The sequence below is a fragment of the Cetorhinus maximus genome, chromosome 22 (assembly GCF_964194155.1).
Source record: "Cetorhinus maximus chromosome 22, sCetMax3.hap1.1, whole genome shotgun sequence".
NCBI lineage: Eukaryota > Metazoa > Chordata > Chondrichthyes > Lamniformes > Cetorhinidae > Cetorhinus > Cetorhinus maximus.
Window position 1 is genome coordinate 50,157,008 of NC_135900.1, and position 26,594 is coordinate 50,183,601.

The following is a 26,594-nucleotide window of genomic DNA, read 5'->3' on the forward strand; positions in this document are numbered from 1 at the left end:
AGGTTAGCATATTTATATAAACTGTCTATTGATGAGGGGATGTAGCATTGTTTGAACAACTGCAATCTGTATCTGCAAGGATGTGTTATTGTTCACAATGGAACGTAAGCTCCGGGGCCTAAGGCAACATGAGATGGGCATTTGTCTCAGCTTACATGACACTAATTACAGAGGTAGGGTGACACCAGATGACCCTCACCCTTAGCCAATGAAGAGAGTTAATTTGGACTATTTCCTAATAAGGTAATCAGACAGAGTCAGAATTAAGGATCAAAGTTGTAAACTCAGTCTCCCTTGGCACAGTTCCACCATTGTTTATGTGGTGTAATCTTTCTGTCACAAAGTTCAACATCACTTCAGAAACAGTAGATGACAGACTTTGGCCATGCCGTGAGCACTCAAGAAACCGAGGCTTTGAGGAATAAGAAACTTCCATGCTGTCTCCACTGCTTTTTCTTAAGTACACCGAACATCTTGCTAATAAATTTTACTTCATTAATGGAAGTAAAGATCATTTGTACCTTGTTAGGTCAGGCACAACTGAGGGCCCCATTGTTGTAAATTAAGAATTCAGAACCTAGATATTTTGGTTAAAAAGGTTTCATACCTCAAAACACCTCAAAAACTTAGAACATCCTCGGCATCACATGGAAATAGAAATTCACCAATGAAGTAGTCCTTTTTAGGGCAAACATGCTGAGCATACTAGCAATATTGAGCAAAGGAGGCTTCACTGGCTTGGACATGTGCACAGGATGGAAGATGGCCACAACCCCCAGAGACCAGCAGGGAGCCCAAAACTCTGTTTTGACTATTGGAAGTGCTTTCAATCTTCCAAGAAACAGAATTTTGAGTTATACAACCATTCTGGCTCTGGTACAAAATTGAGTTATATCAAGGCGGCTCATACCACTGTAAATCTGGAACCCTTATAGTGCATCATGTATTATGTAACACTCCTACTGTTATACCCTCTCACTCAGAAAATTAATGCCATGGGAAATTTATTGGGATCTACATTAGAAGTCTTACATCTTCCTATAAGTGTCACCTATTAATTTTTGCATCAAACTTTTACCTGTCCTACTATTTCTATCATGTCCACCTATCATCCTTTTTGTCAAGATTTTAATATATTTACCTCTGACTCCAGCAATCTTGTCTCCAAGGTATGTTGCAGTGTTACTTCTCAGTGAGATCTTGATAATTATAGCTCCAAAATAGGTAGCACTGTTGCCTTCAGCAGAATCTGACTTGCAGCAAATGTAACAAGGCATTAGAGTCCAATGCTGACTGCACTCCTCTTGCTTCCATCTCCCACACTGCTTTCCCACTAAACAACAAACTAATGCTGCCTATCTTTTGTCCCTGCTACAACTAAACTCCTTTCTTGGATTCCACAACAAACAAATCCTCCTCCAGCTGCAACTGAGTCTTACGCCATCAAGTCACAAGGCCCCTACCAACAGGTCCTAAAGTTGTATATTGCCAGGGTCAGTCTTAACATCAAAATAAAAGCAAAATCCTGCAGATGCTGGAAATCTGAAATAAAAACAAGAGCTGCAAATGTTCAGCAAGTCTGTAAGGATCTATGAAGAGAGAAAGAATTAACGTTTGAACTCAAATATGACTCTTCTTCAGAACTCTTCTCCAGTTCTGAAGAAGTCAGATTCGTTAGCTCAGTTTCCCTCTCCACAGATGCTGTCAGGCCAGCAGCAGGTTCTGTTTTTATTTCAGTGTTAACATTCCTAAAGTCCATTTTCAGCCAAACGTGCATTTCAGAAACAAAGTTGATGACTTGATTGGCGAAGCAGCTGGAAATACAGATTTTGGGAATGTAGGTAGGATCTCCAAACTCAAGGTTGGAGTTTAGAATCAGGTTGGAATGGATAGGGGGATTAAATTGTAACTCATGGTTCTACTCTTAGAGGGGTGAGGGATTTTGTTTAGTCAACAGTGAAGAAACCAAGATTATTTTAAATAACACAACCTCTGCTCCCTTTTAATAAAATCTTTCCTTCTGCTAATGATCTCCTTCCATCATCACTGTTACAATGTTAATGAACCTTGATACCTAACTTTGAAATTGGTTCTGGCTTCAATTGCGGTGAGGGCAATGGCAGCAACAGAGGACAAGTTAAATGGGAAACCCCCAACAGTAATCCAGGAAAGCTGCATTATTTAAAGCAAATGTCATATTTCAAATAATACAAGCTGTCCAAGGCCTCAACTGGGGAAACACTAACATCTTCTCCACAACCCAAATTAAACAGTTTCCCCTGTCACTTCCCAACACTTGATACCACCACTCTTAGCACCCTGTATCACCATCTTAGTCTTTCCTGCTGCTTTATTACCATTCGAATTTCCAAACATCATGCATTTGCTCTCAACTGCCAATCCACTTTGGAGAAAACTCCTATTACATTACAGTTACTAATAGTTCCCCTTCAAACCTACTAATAACATTCTCACATTCAGCAAGCCTCCTCTTAAATACCCCCACATACTGCCACTGCCATTCAAGTGCTGCCATCACTCCAGGTTCACATAATCACCACTGCCATCCAAATTTCCCTCCCAGGATTCCAACACTCCAAGGTCCCTCTCCCATTCTTCCCACAGCATGTATGCCATCTTTCCATATTCTAGGTTCCCACTGCAACCAAATCATGGAAGCTTTTACACCTTTGTACAAAACACAAGCCATCCCTCCCTCACCCCCCTCATTTTGCATCATCCTTTCCAGATTTTCTAAACTCTTGCATCCGTCCAGAATGATCTCATTCCCAACGACTCCAAAGTGTGAGGGCTACCATCCGAGCACAGCCAACCCACAAGCATCCCATGATATCACTTTAATACTAAATGCTATTCCTATAAACTTCCACTGTAATCTTAATGTGATGAAGGGATAGAGAGCAAAGGATAATTGGATCAGGTATTTTATTGAATTAATTAATTTTACTTTAATATTTTAAATTTTGCCTTTAATTATATGTACTACTAAGATAAATTATTACTCGTAAATCTCTCACTATATAGCACATGGATGGTCAAAGGATTTTCCACATTTTAAGGAAAAGAAAAATTGCCAAATGGGATATTACAGAGATTTACATTGACTAATAAGATAAATTTCATTTTTCTTAAATGATATTCTGGGATTCCTAGTCTGCTGTAGGTATGAATTTTACTACACTATCTGTTATTCAATGAAAATTGTAAATGAGTACTTTCAGTTTATACACATTTTTTTATGTATTTCATTTCTATTGCTTACCATTTTGAAACTTACAAAATGGGGGCAATTGTGGAGTTTGTTAGCACAGGGAAGGGGTTCTTTGGTTCGTCATCGCTGTGGAGGAAAATTGTAAGTTTGGTAAAACAGGGGCCTGGAATCTGCTAGTTAACTCCCTAGTGCATTTTGCATGTGTGTCAGCAGTAAAGGAAGGATACAGCTCTGAACGGGAAGGAGAGATACATCTAAGTCAAGACCACCAAGGAAAAATGTAAGAATACACAAAAAGACAATCCAATTAATGAGGTTTAGCACTGGAGTGCTGCTTCGGGCTGCATTAGAGTGCTTCAATTGGAGTTTGGTGAGAGATGGACTTTTAAGGGTTAATTTCTGTCTAAAGTCTAATTTTTCTTTAATTTAGCAACTAATTAAAAGTTGTTCTTTGGCTTGGGAGAAGGTAAGTTTTAATCCAGTTTTAAAACAGGGATTATACAGGCTCTGCTTGCAGCTAGTTAATTAGTTAACTGACAAAACAGATTTGTAGAAGCTAGATGCAGACAGCATAAAAACAAGCCATCTACAGAGCTCCTTCAGTCTGCAATGGAGGGCTGCTTTAGGCTGCATTAGAGTGTTTCAGTTGGAGTTTGGTGAGAGAGAGAGTTGCTGAAGAGGTAAGGAATGATCTTTTCATTGTCTACCTTTTCTCAATACTTGGTAAATAGGACCTGGTATTTATTCTGTCCTCAATATTCTCAAAACTAGAGGAAGTAAAAATAAAGGGAAAAATTGAAGGGTAAGTAATGGCAGGGCAGCTCGCCCACGTGTAATGCTCCTCCTGTGCAACGTGGGAAGTCAGGGACATTTTCAGTGTCCAGGGCGACCACATGTGCAGGAAGTGTCTCCAGCGGCAGCTACTTGAAATCAGGGTTTCGGAGCTGGAGTTGCAGCTGGAGTCACTGTGGAGCATTCTTTGTGGTAGTACATACACAGCTGGTCACGCTGCAGGTAAAAATTGCACAGGCTGAAAGGGAATGGGTGACCACCAGACAAGAGTAAAAGCACTATGCGGGTAGCAGGAGCCCCCTAGGTCTTATCTACCTCTCTAAAAAATTTTCCCTTTGGATACTGCAGGGGGAGATGGTTTCTCGGGGTAATGCAGCAAGAGCCAAGTAGCACCATGAGTGGTTCAGCTGCACAGTGGGGACAAAGAAAAAAGAATGGGAGAGCAATAGGGATAGGGGATTCTATCGTAAGGGGAACAGAGAGACGTTTCTGCGGCCGCAGATGTGACACCAGGATGCTATCTCGTCTCCCTGGTGCCAGGGTCAAGAATGTCACTGAGCAGCTGCAGGACATTCTGAAGGGGGAGGGTGAACAGCCAGAGGTCATGGCCAATGACATAGGTAAAAAGAGGGATGAGTTCCTGAAAGCAGAATACAGGGAGCTAGGAAATAAATTTAAAAACGGGACCTCAAAAGTAGTAATCTCAGGGTTACTTGCAGTGCCACGTGCTAGCGAGATCAGGAATAGGAGAATAGACCAGATGAATGTGTGGCTGGAGATAGGGTGTTGGAGGGAGGGATTTAGATTCCTGAGGCACTGGGACCAATTCTGGGGAAGATGGGACCTGTACAAGCTAGACAGGTTGCACCCCAACAGGCAGCAGGCCGGGATCAATATCCTCGCAGGGTTACTTGCTAATACTGTGGGGGGGTTTATACTAGACTGGCAGGGGGATGGGAACCTGAGCGGGGAGACACAAAAAATGGAAGGAAATTAGTATTACTAAAGTAATAGTGGAGAAATTAATGGGACTGAAAGCCGATAAATCCCCAGGGCCTGATCATCTACATGCCAGGGTTGTTAAAGGAGGCAGTCACGGAAATAGTGAATGTTTTGGTTGTCATCTTCCAAAATTCTGTAGATTCTAGAACACTCCTGGCAGATTGGGAGGGTGGCAAATGTAACCCCACTATTTAAAAAAGGAGGGAGGGAGAAAATAGAGAATTATAGACCGGTTAGCCTAACATCCGTAGTAGAGAAATGCTAGAGTCTATTATAAAGAGTGTGATAACAGGACACTTAGAAAATATCAATGGGATTAGACAAAGTCAACATGGATTTATGAAAAGGAAATCACATTTGACAAACCTACTGGAGTTTCCTGAGGATGTAACTAGCACAATAGATAAGGGAAAACCAGTGGATGTGGTGTATTTGGATTTCCAGAAAGCTTTTGATAAAGTCTCAAATAAGAGGTTAATGTGTAAAACTAAAGCACGTGGAATTGTGGGTAATATATTGGCATGGATTGAAAATTGGTTAGCGGACAGGAAACAGAGAGTAGGAATAAATGGGTCTTTTTCAGAGTGGCAGGCAGTGACTAGTGGGGTACCGCAGGGATCAGTGCTTAGGCCCCAGCTATTCACAAGAAACATCAAAGATTTGGATGAGGGAACCAAATGTAATATTTCCAAGTTTGCTGATGACACGAAGTTTGATGGGAATATGAGTGGTGTGGAGGGTGTTAAGAGGCTTCAAGGTGATTTAGACAGGTTGAGCGAGTGGGCCAGTACATGGCAGAAGCAGTACAATGTGGTTAACTGTGAAGTTACCACTTTGGTAGGAAAAACAGAATGGCAGAGTATTATTTAAATGGTGATAGATTGGGAAATGTTGATGTACAAAGGGGCCTGGGTGTCCTTGTATACCAATCACAAAGAAAGGATGCAGGCAAAGCAAGCAGTTAAGGAGGCAAATGGTATGTTGGCCTTCGTTGCGAGCGGACTTCAGTACAGGAGCAAAGATGTCCTCCTGCAGCTGTACAGGGCCTTGGTGAGACTGCACCTGGAGTATTGTGTACAGTTTTGGTCACCTTATCTAAGAAATGATATACTTGCTATAGAGAGTGCGCAGCAAAGGTTCACCCAACTGATTCCTGGGATGGCAGGATTGTCTTATGGGGAAAGATTGGGCTGACTAGGCCTGTATTCACTGGAGTTTAGAAGAATGAGGGGATCTCATTGAAACGTATAAAATTCTGACAGGGATGGACAGACTGGATGCAGGAATGATATTTCATCTGGCTGGGGGGTCTAGAACAAGGGGTCAGGATACAGGGTAGACCATTTAGGACTGAGATGAGGAGAAATTTCTTCAGAGGGTGGTGAACCTGTAGAATTCTCTACCACAGAAGGCTGTAGAGGCTAATTCACTGAATATATTTAAGAAAGAAATAGGTAGATTTCTGGACTCTAAAGGCATCAAGGATTATGGGGAGAGAGGGAATATGGCGTTGAGACAGAGGATCAGCATGAACATTTTGAATGGCACGGCAGGCTCAAAGGGCTGAATGGCCTATGCCTGCTCCTATTTTCTGTTTCTAATAAACGTAATCATGTTATGAAAAATGTATTTTTTATTTACTATCATATTTTGGTCATTAGAAATTTTAGCCACAGAGTAAAAATTTGAAGCCAAAATTTCTTTGAGTGGTTTCATTAATAAACCATGGTGGGGCAGTTGACATAGGGTTTTTCTATTATATGTTAACATATGGTTTTTACATTATATAAGATTGACAGAGTTTATCCATTGTGACACGCTGATAAATGGTTTTTCCATTATAAAAGCACGACACAGGAAGTATGATTAATGGATACAGAAAGTGCATATCATTTGCAAGATCACACACTTAAACATAACTGCACTCCTTTATTCTGATAGCTTTTGCAATATCCTTCACAGGCGCTCAACTCTTAAAGCTCTGCCAAGAATACTCCACAGTATACAGGACAACGATGTGGGATGACTGTTCAGCCCTTATTCCCTAACTCCCCGTGGGGAAGCTACCTGATCTCTGCTTTCCAGCTTCTTATGAAGCCAAGTCTAAAAATGGAAACACGCGATCTGAATAATCATTGGCAGGTCTTACTGCTACTATTTATTGGCACAGTATGCTGAAGCAACCATGTCAGCACTGCAACTGGTAATAATTAAAACAGAGCTGCAAATTTACAGTTAAAATATGGTAGCAATGTTACTGCCCAAATGTTTATGACTTAGCAAACATAGTATTGCATTAGAAAGCATTATACTAAGGGCTTCCTATCAGCGAGCAGTTTGCTCTATTTACTTTGAACTTCCACCTGGACCAAACTACACCAACAGCTCACCTTCTCTGCAAGAGCCTCCTCTAACGTAGTAAGGGCAGTATCCGTATTGGTGGTGTCTGCCTGCAGTGATTTTACACGTTCTTTCAGACTAGTCATTTGTTTCTCTTTATCTCTCAGTTGTTCCTGCAGGTTCTCAATCTGCAAAATATATTGAAAAAAACACAATCAGATTAATAGGAAAAATAGACACTGATATGTAATAATTCACTAAATTTCCACCAAATGAAACATAAGTTGTAAGTGAGAATTAAGAGTTGCAGAATAGAACTGTATATCCTAAGAACAATGAGCCAAGTGGCTTATTTCCGCGCTGTAAACTTGTATGATTCTGGAAACAATTTAGAACGCGGTCCTTTCCAAGTATTATTACTTAATTAGATTTCTTGCATACTCTGTGTTGATAATAACAAAACTTAATCACTTTTGATGATACTAAAATGTCTGGCGAGTGGCAAGGTTGCCCGCTGGAGTGAAATTTAAAAATGTATTGTACACTGGGCAATCATACTAGCAATACAAAACACAATACCAACAGCCTGCTACAAATCCAGTCAGGCATACAAGGCCAGTTATTACAATGATAGCATAATGGCACTTATATTGTCAATACTTGTGTTAAATATTTAAAATCAAACTTTATTTAAGTTACTAATGGCTGATATTACAACACAGTCCTTTCACTCCTGTGATCATGTTCAGCATGAGTTTGATGGGATGACAGTAACCTTTTTTCAATTGAGTGTAAAACAAACGTGGCCAATTTCTCATCCAGTTCTGACTAATCACGGGTCAAACAACATGCTTGACCACAACTCAGCATTAATAACAAATCATCAACCTTATTCGATGGTTGATGTGGAAAATAGGAAAAATTATGGTGGTACACTTGGGAGAAAGTCAATTTATTTATATCTTAATCAAGCAGCAATAGTGGGAGCTTTATTTTGTATTTGATATGTAAGTGGCAAGGGAGTATCTGCTATTAATCCCCATGGTCTAAGAGTCTCATCCTCCCAGCTCAATGGGCATAAACTTTTACAGCATTCTATTTATTTCTGGATTATTTTTTGTTTTCAAGAGTGCCAATTCAGCATGCACAGTCCAAGCACTGAAATGTGATCCAGCTTGGTGGACAAGTTACCACCATTCTGAGCGATCAGTAGGAAGCTCCTCCGCACGGGTGATATTCCTACCCATGAGAAAACAAGATATGGCCTTGGCATTGTCATTTCCTACAAGTAGAACAATCAGAAGTTAAGTACTTTGTGAGACGAATGCCCGTTAATTGGATAGTGATGACGGTTCGGTCCATCAATTAGAGTTCTTGGATGAACTCCACAAGAAAGATGATTTATTAAATTCCGAAGATATATGGTCAGAATGTCAGAACACAGATGGTGAGTCCATGGAAGAATATATTATGACTTCAGCTGATTGTATAAAAGATTGATGAAATCCAATTTGGGAAATCTCTGGATTGGTACTAGTATACAAGGAACTCTTAGATGAAATTAGGTAATAGTGTTTAAATTTAGATTGTGCTCAACTGTTTCATGAGCAGGGAATTGGTTCAAACAGGTGTTGGTTCTTGGAGGAGACGACCCTGTTGGGCCAGATGTCTTCTGCCTTAAAAGAATTCCTGCAGAAACAGTCAATTCCTTCAGACTTTATTGAACAAATGAGACATTCTGCAGTGACATGAAGAAACTATTGCCAGATTTCAAAATAGTCACCAGATAACAGACTGCTGTCAATACACCAGAAAGATTCAAGAAAAGCAGAGTGAGAATGAAAGCACCTTCAGCAGACCTGGTTATTACTGCTCTAGACAAAATTGAAACAAAAATAATGGGCAAATGAATCCCAGGAATGCCCAAGGGACAGTTAGCAGGTATTTCAGATCTGATTCAAAGCATCATTATGCCCTAAGCAAAAAGGCAGGGTCCTCAAAATGACATGCGACAAAAAGAATTCAGAGGAAGAATATTACATCTCCGTAGAGACCATTAACAGTTAAAGAGAAATTCAAACACCGTGATTAACTGAAAGAACTATGCCACAAGATTTCATGTTTTAAAATAAAAACAAAAATTAAACAAAACAATGCTACTAACTTAATACTATAGTTTGCCAAGACTTAAGAGTATAAATCTGGTTCCCCTTTTACTTCCTAATTCCAACCAAGAGTGCCCTTATACATTGGGATATTGAGGGTTCATTCACTTCTTTTGGGTCAAAGCATGTGTGCCATAGCTCTCTGAAATTCACTTGGATTTCTCCTCAGCATTCCAGTTATTTTCCAAGGTGCAAGATTTATGGGGATCCTTCCATTAGCTTTTGGCTAAGCAACCTTACAACTTCTCTTCAAAAGCTCATGATTGTGGACTTCTCAGCTCAAGTCTGGGCCTCACTTGCATACATGCTCAATGATTTAAAAATCAGGAACTCCATGGTTCTTAATTGCCTCTATGTTCCTTGCCCTGGCTTTGGACACATACAGACTGCTTTCTCCCACTGTTCCCAAGCTAATTGCTTTTCACTATAAGGGTTACTATAGATTCCTTCCTCCAGCTCCAAACTAAGCAAACCTTCCAGCCTCTTTTACCCTCACAAACTCTGTCTCCAAAATGAGCGTGAGCTCACACCCTCATTCTGTGCAGTGAACAATAAAGTTACTGTTTTTTCTGCTTAAGGTACAGCCCTGGCTAGCATTTATCCCTTTTGCTCCCTCAACTCAAATGTGCCGCAAACTACACAAGACCAAAGCTGCAACTGTCTCTGTCTGAGATATTCCTGCGTTTATTGGAACGCCTGTAACTTGACCCAAAAATTACTTCCTCTATCCCCTTCTCCATGACAACGGAAACACACTAGTCCTGTTTCCAAGAAGAAATGTTATTTAACTATCTCTGACCACAACAGCCATCCATCTTAGAAACAAAGGCTCAGGTTTCAGCAAAATATTTGCAATCTTGAAAGCAGTAACATCTTTATGGGTTTTGGGAGACTTAAGTCTAGATTGTGAACATGGCAAAAGCTGTGATTATCCTCAAATGTAAATATTGGTCACCTCCCTTTCAGTAACACAATTTGAGTCTTCCCTTTGATCCTTCCTAACTATTTCCCAGCCTTTACAGCGGGGTAGATTCCAGCACATCACATGATCCCCCTCATCTGCCCTAAATCTAAAGATATAGACCCAAGTTATAACCCTCTCACAAATCAAAAGATATAATACAGTAGTAAAACATAATAAGCATATAAGCTTCACCATTGTCCGTCCCACAGAAAAGTACTCTTAAATCTTTTTAACACTTTTGGCCACATATTCATGGGGATCAATTGGCATAAAGGTTGCATTTATTCAGGGCAATATGCTTCAGAAAATTGTTTTTGGAACTGCCAAAAAGATAGCAGAGGCAGATGGAAAACTATGGAAACTAAATAAATTTGTTAATGGCCTGAAAGATGCTTCTAGGTTATGGTATTTTTCGGTGTGCTCTGCTTTGTTTAAAATACAAAGTGTACAACTAAAAACAGATCCTGTGATAAAGAAACATGAGGCATCTTCATGATGCATGTTGGATGATTTCTTATGGGGTGGTACTGTATAATTTCAGGAGTGCTTTATGAATACAATAGAGTAGAAGTTAAAATTAGGAGTCAGGTTTGTGGGTATTTAAATATATTGGTTTAGACATTAAGCAAAGAAAGTCTGGAAAAACTTTAAATCAATAATCTGATTTAGAGAAGTGGTACTTCCAACTTGGTTAATCGTGCTAGGTCATCACAGAAAGATGTTATATATCTAAAAAGACAGAACAATTGTGAAGCTTGAACGGCCAGCTGAAATGGTTGTGCATTCAGACTTGGCCAAATGCTAGTTTTGACTTATTGGGGTTAAGGTTCTGATGAAACATCAGAAGTCGAGAATGTTTTAAGGGCAAATAAAACATTATGAAGTTAAATCCGGAAAAATGCATACTTAAGCTCCCATCCTTAGGTGACCCAATGAACATGAAGCTAGTCATTTTTAGCCAAGTTTACCTTCCTAATGGGTACTCTAGTGCAGCTGGTTTCATAACATTTCTATTGGTCAAGAAGGGGAAATGCTGTCCTCTAGCTTAGAAAGCTGGAGAAATGGAAGGGTTGTTAAAAGTACTTTTGCTGCCAAAACACTGGTTCTTGAAGAAGCAATGGATACAGGATTCTTTTTGACAAATATTTTAAGAGAAATTCTATATAATGGGCATATTGAACATAGTATATCTATTAAATGTTACGTAGATAATCATTCCTTGTGGGATAAAGTACACTGTACAAAAAGGGTGAGTTAAAGAAAGTTACAACTTGACCTTGCTGGCTTGAAACAAATGCCGAAAGGAGATTTCTAAAATTAAATGGGTGATGCAAGTTATGAACAGTTAGGACAGTTTTACATAAATAAATGCACATGTAAAGAAATTGTTCGGGATTCTAGAGGAGGGACATTTCATAATGTAATGCTTTGTACAGAATGTGGAGGTCTCTAATTTAATTTGTTTTGAAATTTTGGTTGTACATATACTATTTTTTAGAGCAAGAGAAGGAAATCTGTTAATTGCATATGAATTGTATTTCATTGTATCCAGATGTTGGGCATTAACTCGGAATTCACATCTGCTCCTATAAATAGAAACAAACTGTGGTAGTTGGGTTATGGGATACATGCTTGGAATGTCCATCTCTATAAATTAATACCTATAGAAGTTTGTAAAGATTGACTTCCATTCCAACGTTCACCACCTGGCTTTTTGGGATGTAACAGGAGATTTGTCACCCATGAAATATATCTCTGACCAGCCAAAAAATGAGCCACCCAGCCTCATCCTACTTCCCAGCATTTGGTCCATAGCCCTGAAGATTACAGCACTTCAGGTGCACATCCAGACACTTTTTAAATGAGCTGAGTGTTTCTGCCTCTACTATCCATTCGGGAAGTGAGCTCTAATACCCTCTGCGTGAAAACAAAATTCCTCATCTCCCCTCTCATCTCTTTACCAATCACTGACCTCCCTGCTAAGGTAAATAGGCCCTTTCCATACACTCTATCTAGGCCTGCACAATTTTGTACATCTCAATCAAATCTCCCCTCAGCCACCTCTGTTCTAAGGAGGGCAACCCCAGCCTATCCAATCTTTCCTCATAGCTACGTTTTTCCAGTCCAGATAGCATCCTCATAAATCTCCTCTGTAGCCTCTCTTGTGCAATTACATCCTTTCTGTAATGAAGTGATCAGAACTTCACACAGTACTCAAGTTGTGGCCTAACTAATGACTTATACAGTTCCAACGTAACCTCCCTGCTCTTATATTCATGTGACGTATCGTATCAGTGAAGGAAAGAAAATAGCAACTTGGTAAGTTCCATAATGAAGACAACATTTCCAGTTAAAGAAAATAAATTGCTAGCTAGCTATGATTATGTGCTTACTGGTATTTTTAAGGAAATGCATGGCGAAGGATTGGATGAGAGGCTTATATGGTTGTAGCATATCTGAATGGGACAGGCCTAATGGTCTTTTCCTTCCCTTTTTGTCTCTTCGTGAAGATGACATAGGGAAGTCTGATCTACAATTAATAACTTCATTTAAAAAAAATTCAAGTAATCTATATTTTCCTTCATTTTCTGTATGCCATATTTCATAGATAAATCTGCTAAGGTGGTGTTTCTCTAAAAGAAGATTCATTTATTTCCGAAATGCTAGTCTCAAAGATTTGCCTACAAACCGACAATAGAAGTTACTGCACATGGCTAGTTTCCTGATCCTCCACCAACACATTCGGAATACCGCTGAGCTTCATATTTAGAAATATCTTTCATTCTCAATTGGGGAAAAATGGTTAGTAGTTGTTGAGAGCATACAGTCAAAACACTTGGGTTCCTAATGTTTTCCCCATAAGGTGCAAAAATCTGAAGTTTGTATTCAGATGGTGATACAGATACCCACCAAAGAACACATTTATTAATTTGTTCAGTTACAAATGAAAATATCATCCTGGAGCCCAGGTGAAGGAAAGAATGGAAGCCATTTTTTATAAATGAATACTTAGAATAGTAAGTATTCCAAACATGTATCCCATAACCCAACAACCACAGTTTCAGTTTGCTTCTAGTTGTAGGAGCACAAATTAATTTCCAGTTAATGCCCAACACCTGGAAAGATTGCGGGGTCGCCTAATTTTCTTGGACTATTTTCATGAATCTGAACAAAAAGTATGCTCTTCCGAATTGGGTGCATCCTCATGTCAGGATGATGTGACGTGTGCATGTGTAATATTAATCTTTAATTTCATCAACTGATCAAACATATGTTGATCTTCTTTAAAAGGACCTTTTGAAAACAAACAGACACTGACTTAAGGCGACTGCCACAGATCACCTGACACATCTGGTATTACAAGTTGGTCAGTTTCTGGGAGTTGCCAATGCGGATGACAATTAGGACACGCCAAGGCAAAACTTGGATGGAATTTCATACCCGCTGATGTCAAAAATTACTTCAAAGATGATCTGAAACGTATAACTGGCACTTGAAGCTTGTAACAACCATTAGCATTTCTATAAAGCCACTTGTCAGGCAGGGGCAGAAGAATGGTCTATTAAGAAGTGATGGCTGGAGTATTAAAGAAATTAATCACCTAGTCCATAACATAACAGCCAAGGTCTGTCCAGGCATAAGCTAATCAATCACCAATTGGTGGAATACTCAGCATTGAAAGAGAGGTCATGTGGCCAGAATCACAATTTTGAATTTTTAAAATTAAAAACCCGATTTCTTCTGAGCAGTTTACAAGAAGTCGTCTGCAAATGGAGCAGTAACGCCATCTCTCTCTCTCTCTCTCTCCCTGCTACTGTTCTCAAGTACAGACCCCTATCCCTCTAACACTGTGAAATCCATCGCAAAGATAAAGAATTTCAATCGAATGGAACCTCAGGTCCAATTGTATCGACTTTTGCAAGAGACAGGTTAGATTTAAAAGATAAAAGCAAAAAAACTGCTGATGGTGGAAATCCAAAATAAAAACAAAAATACCTGGAAAAACTCAGCAGGTCTGGCAGCATCTGCGAAGAGGAGCACAGTTAACGTTTTGAGTCCATATGACCCTTCAACAGAACTAAGTAAAAATAGAAGAGAGGTGAAATATAAGCTGGTTTAAGGGGGGGTGGGACAAGTAGAGCTGGATAGAGGGCCAGTGATCGGTGGAGATAACCAAAAGATGTCACAAACAAAAGGGCAAAGAGGTGTTAAAGGTGGTGATATTATCTAAGGAATGTGCTAATTAAGGGTAGAAAGCAGGACAAGCAAGGTACAGATAGCCCTAGTGGGGGTGGGGTGGGGTGAAGGAATCAAAAAAGGCTAAAAGGTAGAGATAAAACAATGGATGGAAATACATTTAAAAATAATGGAAGTAGGTGGGAAAAGAAACCTCTATATAAATTATTGGAAACAAAAGGGGGGGAAAATTGGAAAGGGGGTGGGGATGGAGGAGAGAGTTCATGATCTAAAACTGTTGAACTCAATATTCAGTCCGGAAGGCTGTAAAGTGCCTAGTCGGAAGATGAGGTGCTGTTCCTCCAGTTTGCGTTGAGCTTCACTGGAACAATGCAGCAAGCCAAGGACGGACATGTGGGCATGAGAGCAGGGTGGAGTGTTGAAATGGCAAGCGACAGGGAGGTCTGGGTCATGCTTGCAGACAGACCGAAGGTGTTCTGCAAAGCAGTCACACAGTCTGTGTTTGATCTCTCCAATGTAAAGGAAACCGCATGGCGAGCAACGAATGCAGTAGACTAAATTGAGGGAAGTGCAAGTGAAAAGCTGCCTCACTTGAAAGGAGTGTTTGGGCCCTTGGACAGTGAGGAGAGGGGAAGTAAAGGGGCAGGTGTTGCACCTTCTGCGGTTGCATGGGAAGGTGCCGTGGGAGGGGGTCGAAGTGTAGGGGGTGATGGAGGAGTGGACCAGGGTGTCCCAGAGGGAACGATCCCTGCAGAATGCCGCCAGGGGGGTGAAGGGAAGATGTGTTTGGTGGTGGCATCATGCTGGAGTTGGTGGAAATGGCGGAGGATGATCCTTTGAATGCGGAGGCTGGTGGGGTGATAAGTGAGGACAAGGGGGACCCTATCATGTTTCTGGGAGGGAGAAGAAGGTGTGAGGGCGGATGCGCGGGAGATAGGCCGGACACGGTTGTGGGCCCTGTCAACCACCGTGAGACTGTCTCCAGAAATTGCAGTTTACATTGGCTTCAATCCCATTGGAATTTCACGACCACTGGGAAAACTCTGCCTCAGCCACGAATAACAGCAAAGGACTCTATTTTTTACATTTTAACAACGAAACTTAATTTGGTCAAAAGTTAACCTTCTCTACTATAACTTCTAATTTTGCCTGCTTGTGTTTGTGTATTGTGAAGGTCAGGACATGGGTTTACCTTTTTGAATATCTTCATATCATTACCTGGGTTGGCTTTTAGCTCAATAAAAACTAATTTTGTTGTGTTTAAACTCAAGAAAACCCGTCGGACTGGGTTCTTTACAATCAGCACGTAAATGGTTAAGTACAGCCACTGAATTAATACTTTCATCTTTATAAATTACAAACAAAATCCCTGTTACGATCAATTGAGGCATGGGAAAGAAAGGCCAAGTCCTGAAACCAGTCCTCACCCAGTTATAACAACATGAAGTGGAGTTCTGGTTTATTTGCTATCTATGCCCTACTTGAACTCAGTTTGAGACTTTAATCTGTTTCTGTATCTGAGAGGGGGTTATGGGAATGGTACAAATGGAAATTGGACCTCTTTTGTATTCTAAAGCAAGATGTCAAACCTTGGTTACTGCGGATTTTCCGAGGCGCAGACCTTCTTTTCAGCAATGCTCTTAAACAAGAGCAATGAGACTTTCCTAAAATAATCTAAGTTGAAAAGTGGATACCCTTTTCAAAAATTCAAATACTGTATACTGGGGAGAAAATATAGAATTCATTGGTTACGGCAGGTAGGATTCAATTTGGAAACCAACTGAGCTTTGATTGATAATTGCTTATGGCTATGATTTGTTTGCAACATCAACAATGCAAACATACTATGGATGGTTGTTATGGTGTGGCAGGTGATGTGTGCCAGGCGGACCAAATCCGCAAGGAAAACTTGGCCACGCTATCACAACAGTTTTACAATTTATATTTATTATGAAAAGATTTGTGCACTGAATTCAGAAGTAATTAGTCCATGAACACCTTTAGAGATTTTTAAAAACTAAATTAAAGCATTTATTAACAAAATAAAAGATTTCAAGCACTTCCATAAGATTACTGTTACTTAATTCTATAACAAATCCCAAAATTCCTAATTAACCTGACTCCCAACTACACACCCTCTTTAAAGCAACAGTCCCAAAATAGATTTTAAATTTAATTGCGCACGCCAGCAAGTTTACCACATCACCCACTTGACAATGGAATTCCAAAGGGTTTTTTTTTTACACAACTTTAGTTACTGGACACCACAGGCTTCTGCAAACGTGGCTAGAGGCTTCCTCCAAGTCTGTCACACAGTGTACCTTTCAGGATTTTACACAGCCACACCCCTACACAGTCTTCCATCCCTCCTTATATATGTTTTCTGTCTCTTTAATCTGTAAATTCCATTGTCCTTTGTCTTTGGAGATTTACTTTTCCCATAATATAAATATCTTTCATGTTGCCAATATGGTCAGTACCTTTGGGAAAAACAAACATAGTGCTTGGCCTTGCTTATCTTGTTAGTTGTAACATCCCATCATCCCTTTGAAACCCAAACAACCCGATGAATTATCTGAAAATGCAAATTTCTTTCACAACCTACATGCTAAGCCCTCATCCATGTCTACTCATTAGCATTTCAAATAGCTTTTACCCTAATTACTTTAATAATTTCAAGCTTTCAGTCCAACTCTAATTTAATTAAATCACACAGACAGAAACCTACTTTACAATAAACTACAATAATATAATGAAAAATGTTAGTTTCATGACAATGGTGCTGTTTGTTAAATAGCATTCTGTATATGGGAGAAACCCAGCAATTTGATACTTGCAAGTGGGCAGCTTTGCTGAAAAAGCATTGAGAAAATGTTATTGCTACTCCATTTCCCATTCCTCTCTTATGGTTATCAAACTGGCCCATGTCAACTAATTCTGGTTGGATTCCAAATTCTTCAAATTACTGTAGCAATCCTCAACACAAGGCAACTTGAAACTTAACCAAACACACCTATTTATTTTTATTTTGCCCAACATTTGCATGAGGTGGACTGGTGGTATTATAAATTTTGCACCATCAAGACAAAATGCAAAAGTAACATAGCAATTTAAATACTATATAAATATACATAGTATTGGGTGGTCTAAACATTCCAAAAGTATCTGGCCTGCAAGTCGTAGTGGCAAGCTTTGGACAAGTATGCCAAGTCTAATGAGGTATTTTCTTGGCAGATTAAAAGCGCGGCTATAGATCCAGTTCTTGGCATTATCAGTTATTAGCTGCAAAATTGAGTTCTTCAGGTAGAAGTGCATTTTTACAGATGCACTTTTGAATGAGGTTTTTGTTGGGATTAAAGTCTCCAGACTCTAATCTTGGAAGAGCACTGCTACAATTCAGGCTTCTCCAGAGACATTTTCTCATATCTAACACAAAAAAAATCCCCTTAGTCATATTCAAGCTAAACATAATAGTATATTAATCTGGGATAATATATTTAGGAACATAAAGGAACAGGCATGAGCCATTCAGCCCCTTGAGCCTATTCTGTCATACAATTAGATCATAGCTGATCTGCACCTCAATTCCATTTATCTGCTATCTATTCATAAACCTTGAGAGCCTTATCTAACAAAAATCTCTCAGTCTTGAAAGATCCCATTGTCCGAGCATCCATTGACTTTTATAGGAGGGAGTTCCAAATTTCCATGACCCTGATTTCACTCCAAAATGGCCAAGCTCTAATTTTAAGACAATTTCCCTTGTTCTTAATTCCCCAGCAGAGGAAACAGTTTCTCCATATCTACCCATACAAATCCATGAGTTTTAAATACTACCTGAGGTGAATAAAAAAAACCATTTCTTACTTTTTGAATTACATGCATCAATTCCACGACAAAAACCAATCATTTCAAAAGACAGTTAATGTAGGTTATGCCAAAAACTTGTGTTACAGACAAATCTACAAATAGTCATTTACCAAATAATAATGGCATGTTTTTGAAATCAGCCCAAACAGCAGCAGTTTGGAATCTGGTCATGAAAGAATTCAACATTGAAAGGTGTGACTCAGTTTGTACCATTCTTCCTTGAGTAAAAGGTTGTAGTTTCAGGGGCCACATCAGACAGTTGGGTACAAAAATTGAGAGTATTGCAACATTGCTGTTAAAATCTGCTGGTTTAGGCGGATGTAAAAGGTCCCATGACATTATTATGAAGACAACCAGGGGAGTTAGCCATGGTGTATGATTCGATATATATCACTCAATTCGCATCTTTAAAGCAAATAAGCTGGTCATTATCACATCACTGCGGAAGCTTGCTGTGTGCAAATTGGCTGCTGTGTAATCTACATTACAATGCCTACACTTGGCTGTAAATAACTTTGGGATGTCCTGAGGTTGTGAAAGTCACTATGTAAATGCAAGTCTTTATTTTCCTTCAACAAACAAACCAGTCATTTGAATTGCTTTGTAGATATTTGAATGCAAATAGTGAAATACTTCCTGGGGGGAAATAAGTTGCTGCACATCCTACCAATTGCAGTCTTTTGCAGACCCATATGTCGCCACTATGTTTCTTGTAGATAAGTGAAAACTGTAGTTAACTGATATAGCAAAAGGATCCAAACCTTACAAAATTCTCAGGAACCTAGTTATCGCCTTGAAGGAGAGAATCTGTTAATGGCAATATGTGGTGTCAGGCAACTGCTACCTACTACTCGACTAAGGCTATTCTGACTAAATAAATCCATGGCTTAATAGCTCAGTGAAACATATTAATTATTTCTACAGTTTGGGTGTTCTGCTAATTGTTTTTCTACTATTTTACTGAGATTACTATTTTAGTAATGAACAGTGGAATATAAGGGTGCTCAGCATATCAAGGGTTAATGTGGGACTGGAGAACAGCACCGCCCACAGTATGATGTAGAGGGATGACAGTAGGCAGGAGACTGAGTTACATAGAGTCAGTTAAGGAGACATCAGCATGAAGTTAGCTCCTAGTTTTGACTATACTTTGTACAAAGCAGTCCAGGTCCAAATGCAGTAAGGCCTGGACAATGTCCAGGCTTGGGCCAACAAGTGGCAAGTAACATTCATGCCACAAAGTGCCGGACAATGACCATCTCCAACAAAAATCTAACCATCGCCCCTTGACATTCAATGGCATTACAATTGCTGAATCCCCCACTTACAACATCCTGGAGGTTATCAATGACCAGAAGCTGAACTGGATTAGCCATATAAGTACTGTGGCTACAAGAGCAGGTCAGAGGCTAGGAATCCTGCGATGAGTAGCTCACTTCCTGACTTCCCAAAGTCTGTCCACCATCTACAAGACACAAGTCAGGAGTGTGATGGAATACTCTCCACTTGCCTGGATGAGTGCAACTCCAACAACACAAGAAGCTTGAAATCATCCAGGATAAAGCAGCCTGCTTTGATTGGCACCCCATTCACAAACATTCACTCCCTCCACCACCGACAAACAGTGGCAGCAGTGTGTACCATCTACAAGATGCACTGCAGGAACTCACCAAGTCCCCATAGACAGCACCTTCCAAACCAACGACCAACTCCATCTAGAAGGACAAGTGCAGCAGACACATGAGAACACCGTCACCTGGAAGCTCCCCTCCAAACCACTCGCCATCCTGACTTGGAAATATATCACCGTTCCTTTAATGTCACTGTGTCAAAATCCTGGAACTCCCTCCCTAACAGCACTGTGGATGTACCTACACCACATGGACTGCAGCGGTTCAAGAAGGCAGCTCACCACCACCTTCTCAAGGGCAATTAGGGATGGGCAATGAATGCTGGCTCAGCCAGCGACACTCGCATCCCATGAACAAATTTTTAAATCATATGCAAATAGTTGCGCGTTACCAATAAACACTACTGTTCAACCTCACAAACTTCTGAACCTCGTAGTGAGACCTACTGAACAAACATACATATGAACATACAAATTAGGAGGAGGAATAGGCCACTCAGTCCTTCGAGCCTGCTCCACCATTCATTAAGATCATGGCTGATCTGCTTGTAACCCCAACTCCACATTCCCACCTACCCTACATAACCTTTCATCCCCTTGCTTATCAAAAATCTATCTACTTCTGCCTTAAAAATATGCAAAGACTCTGCTTCCACCACCTTTTGAGGAAGAGTTGCAACGACTCCAAACTCTCAGAAAAGAATTTTCCTCATCTGTCTTTTAAACAGTGACCCCTCGTTCTAGATTCTCCCACAAGAGGAAACATCCTTTCCACATCAACCCTGTCAAAGCCCCTCAGAATCTTGTATGTTTCAATCACGTCACGTCTTACGCTTCTAAACTCCAGCGTATACAAACCTAGCCTGTCCAACCTTTCCTCATAAGACAATTCTCCCATTCCAGATATTAGTCTAGTAAACCTTCTCTGAACTGCCTCCAACGCATTTACATCCTTATTTAAAGGAGGAGACTAATACCATACACAGTGCTTCAGATGTGGTCTCACCAATGCCCTGCATAACTGAAGCATAACTTCTCTACTTTTGTATTCAATTCCCCTCACAATAAACGATAATATTCTATTAGCTTTCCAGTACCTGCAAACTAACCTTTGGCAATTCATGCACTTATACACTCAGATCCAACTACATCTCAGAGTTCTGCAATCTCTCACCATTTAGATAATATGCTTCTTTTTTGTTCTTCCTGCCAAAACGGACAATTTGACATTTTCCTACATGGTATTCCATTTGGCAGTTCTTTGCCCACTCACTAAACCTATCTATATCTCTTTGTAGCCTCCTTATGTCCCCTTCACAACTTACTTTCCTACCTATCCTTGCATTATCAGCAAATTTAGCAACCATGCCTTCGGTCCAAACCCTTACAATATGGTAGCAGCTCATGAACGAACCCAGAACCAAAGAAGCTGGTCAAGGACTGTGGAGTCTGAAAAATTAAAGGAATAGCATCCTGACCCGACTGAAGTGTACCTGAACTGAAAACACAGCTGGAGATCGCCTGAGAAGAAGCTCCTTTGCAGATGTAGAGGCTGAAGGGCAATAGAAAAATCCACCTTGTAGCTGAAGGACACCACTGGGTCACGTGGAGGTCCATTGTGAATCCCCATCGATTGCAGTGTCAAAGGTCTTGGCAAGGATGAGCAAAAATTCAGTTCTAAGCCTGAACTAGCCTTTAAAAGTTTTCAACCCATTAATCAGTCAGAACAGTCCACTTTTTTAAATCACCACGGCCTGCCAGGGTTCAGAGTGGACCAAACCACACGGTACCCGAGCTCCGTTGAAAAAGAAATATGAAGTTTGAAAAAATTCAGCCCAAGCCAGGATCGCCTTTAAATCGCCCTAACATATTCCAAAAATGTTTAAAGGGGCCCAAGTCTTTGATTAAAAAATTCACTAGAAGAGATTGGTCCCTTTGAGGTTGGGTCCACGATCATCTTGGGAGCCCGCCAAAACCCAATAAGCACGAAAGCAGCATTGAAAAAATGGTTACTGTAGCGCCATCTTTAAAAGTGAAACAGCATTTAAAGCAGTACTCGCCAGCGCTGAAAGCAACCATGGATAATCAACCCTACCAGATCAATTTGGGCTGATACAAGGGCCAGCCCAGGCACAGAACTGGGGGCTCTGGCGAAAATGATTTTCAAGATACACAATAGCTTCAGGGTGAGGTAAGACGACAGAGGCTGAACAAGTAAATACACTGCTGTACTCAGTAGGTCTGATAGCCCATGACATCATTGCAAGGCACAGAATAAATGAATATGAAATTTGAAGATGTTCAACAAGCGAGTCCAACAGCCTGGAGAACCCACTGACTCGTTCATAAATGAATTATACAGATTGGCTGAAGGTTGTGGCTGCAGCGACCTTAAGTGAGAGCTCAAACAAGATCGAATAGTCGGCAGAGTGGCTGATGATGCCCTTTCGGACTTACTACAGGCAATAGAAGATCCGACTCCAGAAAAGGCCATCCAAATAGTCAGGCAGTCTGAAAGTCGCCAACACCACCGGACCATTTTACATGGTGAGGTTAGGCCATGGTATGGAGCAACCCAACTGTCCAGCTCAAAGAAACAAAAGGCCAACGAGATTCCAGGCCCAGGAAGCCAATACCCAAACAGGCTACATGATGCCGGGGAGAACATGTCAGCAGTGTAGAGCCAAAAGATCTCACTGGCGAGAGCAATGTCCAGCAATTTATGCGGTGTTTCAACTGTAACCGGTTGGGACATTTTCGAAAGTTGTGCAAGTCTAAGATATTGAGGCATGTAGAGGATTCCAAAACAATCCATGAGATTGAGGCATCACACCAGGAAGATGTCAACCATGCTTCCTGGGTGAGACCAAGGATCTCGGATTCTCTTTTTGGAATGCTGACATTTGTCAACGGTCACCTCACCAATTTCTAATTAGACACTGGCTTGTGTTTCAGTCCTCTCGGATAAGAAACCATAGCTGAAAGACCTCTGGTTACAAATGACAAACACATCACTCTATGGCCCTGGAAAAATCCAACTTCAGTCACAGGCATGATCCTAGAACCACTTTGGTAATGCAGCAAGAAAATATGCAAAATTTTGTGCGTCATCTGAAACCAATCCTCTTCTTTCTTAAGCAGTGTGTTTCCTGTGTTTCCCTTAATCTCCTGAAAACAGCAGATGATGTCAAAACAACCTGTGTCATCAACTACATGTAACTGCAAATTCCTAAGAGGTCCACCAATGAATAGACTCTCGACTAGGACTTGAGCTCTGAATTGTCTTCACTCTTTGCTGAGCCAGTGTGTCCGATTCTCTTGCAGGTGGCAGAAGCTCCACTTTGGTCAGACCAGGCACACTGTCAGATAAATACCGCCATACTTCGAGTAGAAGACACACGAGAATGAACTGCAACAGAATGTTAAGCACCAAACTCTAGCTCAAACGGTTGCTGTCACACAACCAGGGAACACCATGGCAATGAAACTACAATTTTCAGAAGTGCACAGCAGCAAGCCAATGCTGGAGCAGGACAGTAGTGACCATCACCTCACCAAAGCATACTTTAGTGAAGTACAAGGGCACAGGAAATAACAGAATGTGGCAATGAAAGCCAAACTGCAGGTTGAGCTCATGGTTGAGGAACATTCAAATGGAATGGAAATACATTGTCAACTCTCAGAAAGATCATGGCGGACACCACAGAAAAAGAAAACCCATGTTCACATTTTGAAAGAACAGAGTGGACGGTCACTCCGGAAGGAATGAGACAAGCCTATTGTGTCCCAACAAAGCAGATGAACATTTCCTAATCAACAACCCAACTCCAAAGAGCGCAAAAAGCGAATCAGATAGAGGCAACCGAGTGCTGGAAACAGAGAATACTACCATTTCAACTCCAAGCCAACAAAGCTTGCCCAAAGCAACTGAGTCTATCACTCCTTCAAATGTGACCGGAACACGATCTGGAAGAATTGTCAAACCTCCAAATAGTCTGAATTTATAAAGTCAGAGATTTGAGGTGAGGGGAAAAGTAAGGAGCAAAGAAAGATTGCACTGTAAATATGTTGGGTAAAGACTTGGGGGAGGTGTAGTCTGAGGGTATTCGGCATATCAAGGGTCACTATGGAACTGGAGAACAGTATTGCCCACAGTATGATGCAGAGGCATATGACAATAGACAGGAAACACAGTTGTTTAGAGAGAGTCAAGGAGAAGTCAGCATGAAGTTCGTTCTTAGTTTAGACTATACTTCGTACATATGTAAATAGTTGTGTTACCAATAAACACTACTGTTTAACCTGACAAACCTCTGAACCTCTTCGTGAGACGAACTAAACAAACCCTTACGATAAATAGTACTTTCTTAATGGGCTTATTTCTGATATACTTTCTGCACTAAAAGAAAAAAAAGCTAACTTCCAATCATCCTGCTGCATTAATTAAAAGAAAGCGCTGAATTTTTAAATTCAAAAACACAGTTGAGAACTATTCCTTGAAGTTAGATCACAGGCATTTTTCAGTTTCCAAGTAAAACGTAACTATTTTTTTACCGAAATAAGATTTCCAAAGTAGTATTATTTTTCTAAACAGTCTATATTGTAAATTATGGCTACCAAAAAATTGAGCTGACAATGTTGTTACTTCTTTTAAGGCCCTTCAAAGCAATCATAAACAAAATTTTATCCTGCTCAAAAGCCATGAGAATACTCTTTGAAGTTTCTATACAGTAAGTTAAACGTGCTAAATCTGAACTCCAAGCCCTGAAATGCCTACTGTTCTTTGGCTTGGTAATCTCGGCTGGGAGGAATTTTGTATCGAACTTGGTTTCACCGGTAGCTGTCTCATCTTTCTGGATCCAAAGCAGAGTTTTGACAAGAGGGCAGATGGTTCTTCCAGCCACCTCCCCTTCTCTGTTGTGAGATCAAATAGGTGGGACGAAAAAGCAATCATGTCATTGCCACCTATCATTTGGTCAATGTATAGTCTGCATGATCAAGTATATTTGCAATCCAACTGGTGTCACGGACGCGATGGGCTGAAGGGCCTTTTTCTGTATTGTTTAATATTATAACTCTACGGCCCTATGTGGAGACAATAATGCCGTTTCCTAAAGGCTGATCTTGGCTATCTCAGCATTTCAGTAATTTTACTTCCATTTGATCATTGTCCTCCTGTCTGCCCCATTAGCTGTAATTGGCACATGGTTCAGGAGATCTGAAAAGGGGCTATTGTGAAAGTAATTATAAGTGCTTATAGCACCATATGGTTCAACAAAGGCTCTTCTTAGAGTCATAAGAGAAATTGAGAAATTGTTAAATCCTACAGGCATTATGGTCATTTGATTGATCACTTCATTGCTATGATATTAAACTTCCAGCTTAAACTTCAAGTCATTTGAAAAGCCTCCACTCCGACTAACTCAAAATAGACAAGAGCTGAAAAGAGGTTATTCTCCATTTACCTGCTTAAATTAAAAATGCATCTGCTAAGAACAGATTGTGTCCAAACATCATCTCATGTACACAACAGACTTTAAGATATATTACAGAAATTCATCAAACATTACAGCACCAACTCAACTAAAATTTTTGGAGACAAACATTTTTTGCCAGATATGTGCACTTTCCTTTATAAAATAACTAATGAAAATGATACTTAACATATTTATCTATGCATAGAGGTTTCTTTCACTCAACAAATTGAATACTGTCTGAAGTTTCTGATTTACAAATTAAATTATGAGCAGTATCAGGAAATCATGTTAGGGAATAGAGATAGTTTAACTAAGTTATATTGGCATTTGTAGATGTTAGGAATGAGTTTTAGCTTTAAAGTTTTAAACTTGATTTGTATTTCTGGATTTGTGTTAAGAAAAAGGTCAAATTGAGTTTTAATTTCACTTTAAAAGGTGCTGGCATTAGGGGTCCAGAAAGGCAGGTCCCTCCCACAGACACGCGCACACACATAAAAACTAAAACTACAGTTTTACATTCAGTTTTAAGCCAGGACTACAGAGAGGCTTGACACTGGGAGAGGGAGCTGCAGATTTTCCAGAAGAACCAAAAGGTTCCAAGGCCAAAGGAGTGAGACAGAAAGAGGAGAAATACCAGACTTTCTAGTCAAAAGGGAGGACAGGAACCTGGAGAAGATCCCGTTAAGTGAAGTTAAGAGTGAGGGGCAGAGAGAAAGGCTCCAAATTTCACATTTAAACAGACAAAAGCTGCAGAAAGCAGATTTAAAACAAGAACAGCTTGCAAGAGGACTTCTCTTGATCCCTGTTGGCTATTTCTATCTAGGCACTCACTGAGGTAGGGTTAGATTTAGCTATGGCTTTCTCATTGTTGAATAGATATCACTGCCTTGGGTCACAAGATACGGCTACATTGGTACCATATTCC

General features: G+C 40.2%; 1 protein-coding gene across 8 annotated transcripts in view; it reads right to left on the reverse strand.

Moving 5' to 3' along the window:
• Positions 1-26,594, reverse strand: part of erc1b (ELKS/RAB6-interacting/CAST family member 1b) — a 1,197,549-nt gene that overhangs the window by 1,019,358 nt on the left and 151,597 nt on the right. For all 8 annotated transcript variants that reach the window (XM_078568271.1, XM_078568270.1, XM_078568269.1 and 5 more), the window contains one exon: positions 7,417-7,554. In XM_078568271.1, the coding sequence (XP_078424397.1) occupies positions 7,417-7,554 (138 nt within the window). The remainder of the gene's footprint in view (positions 1-7,416; positions 7,555-26,594) is intronic.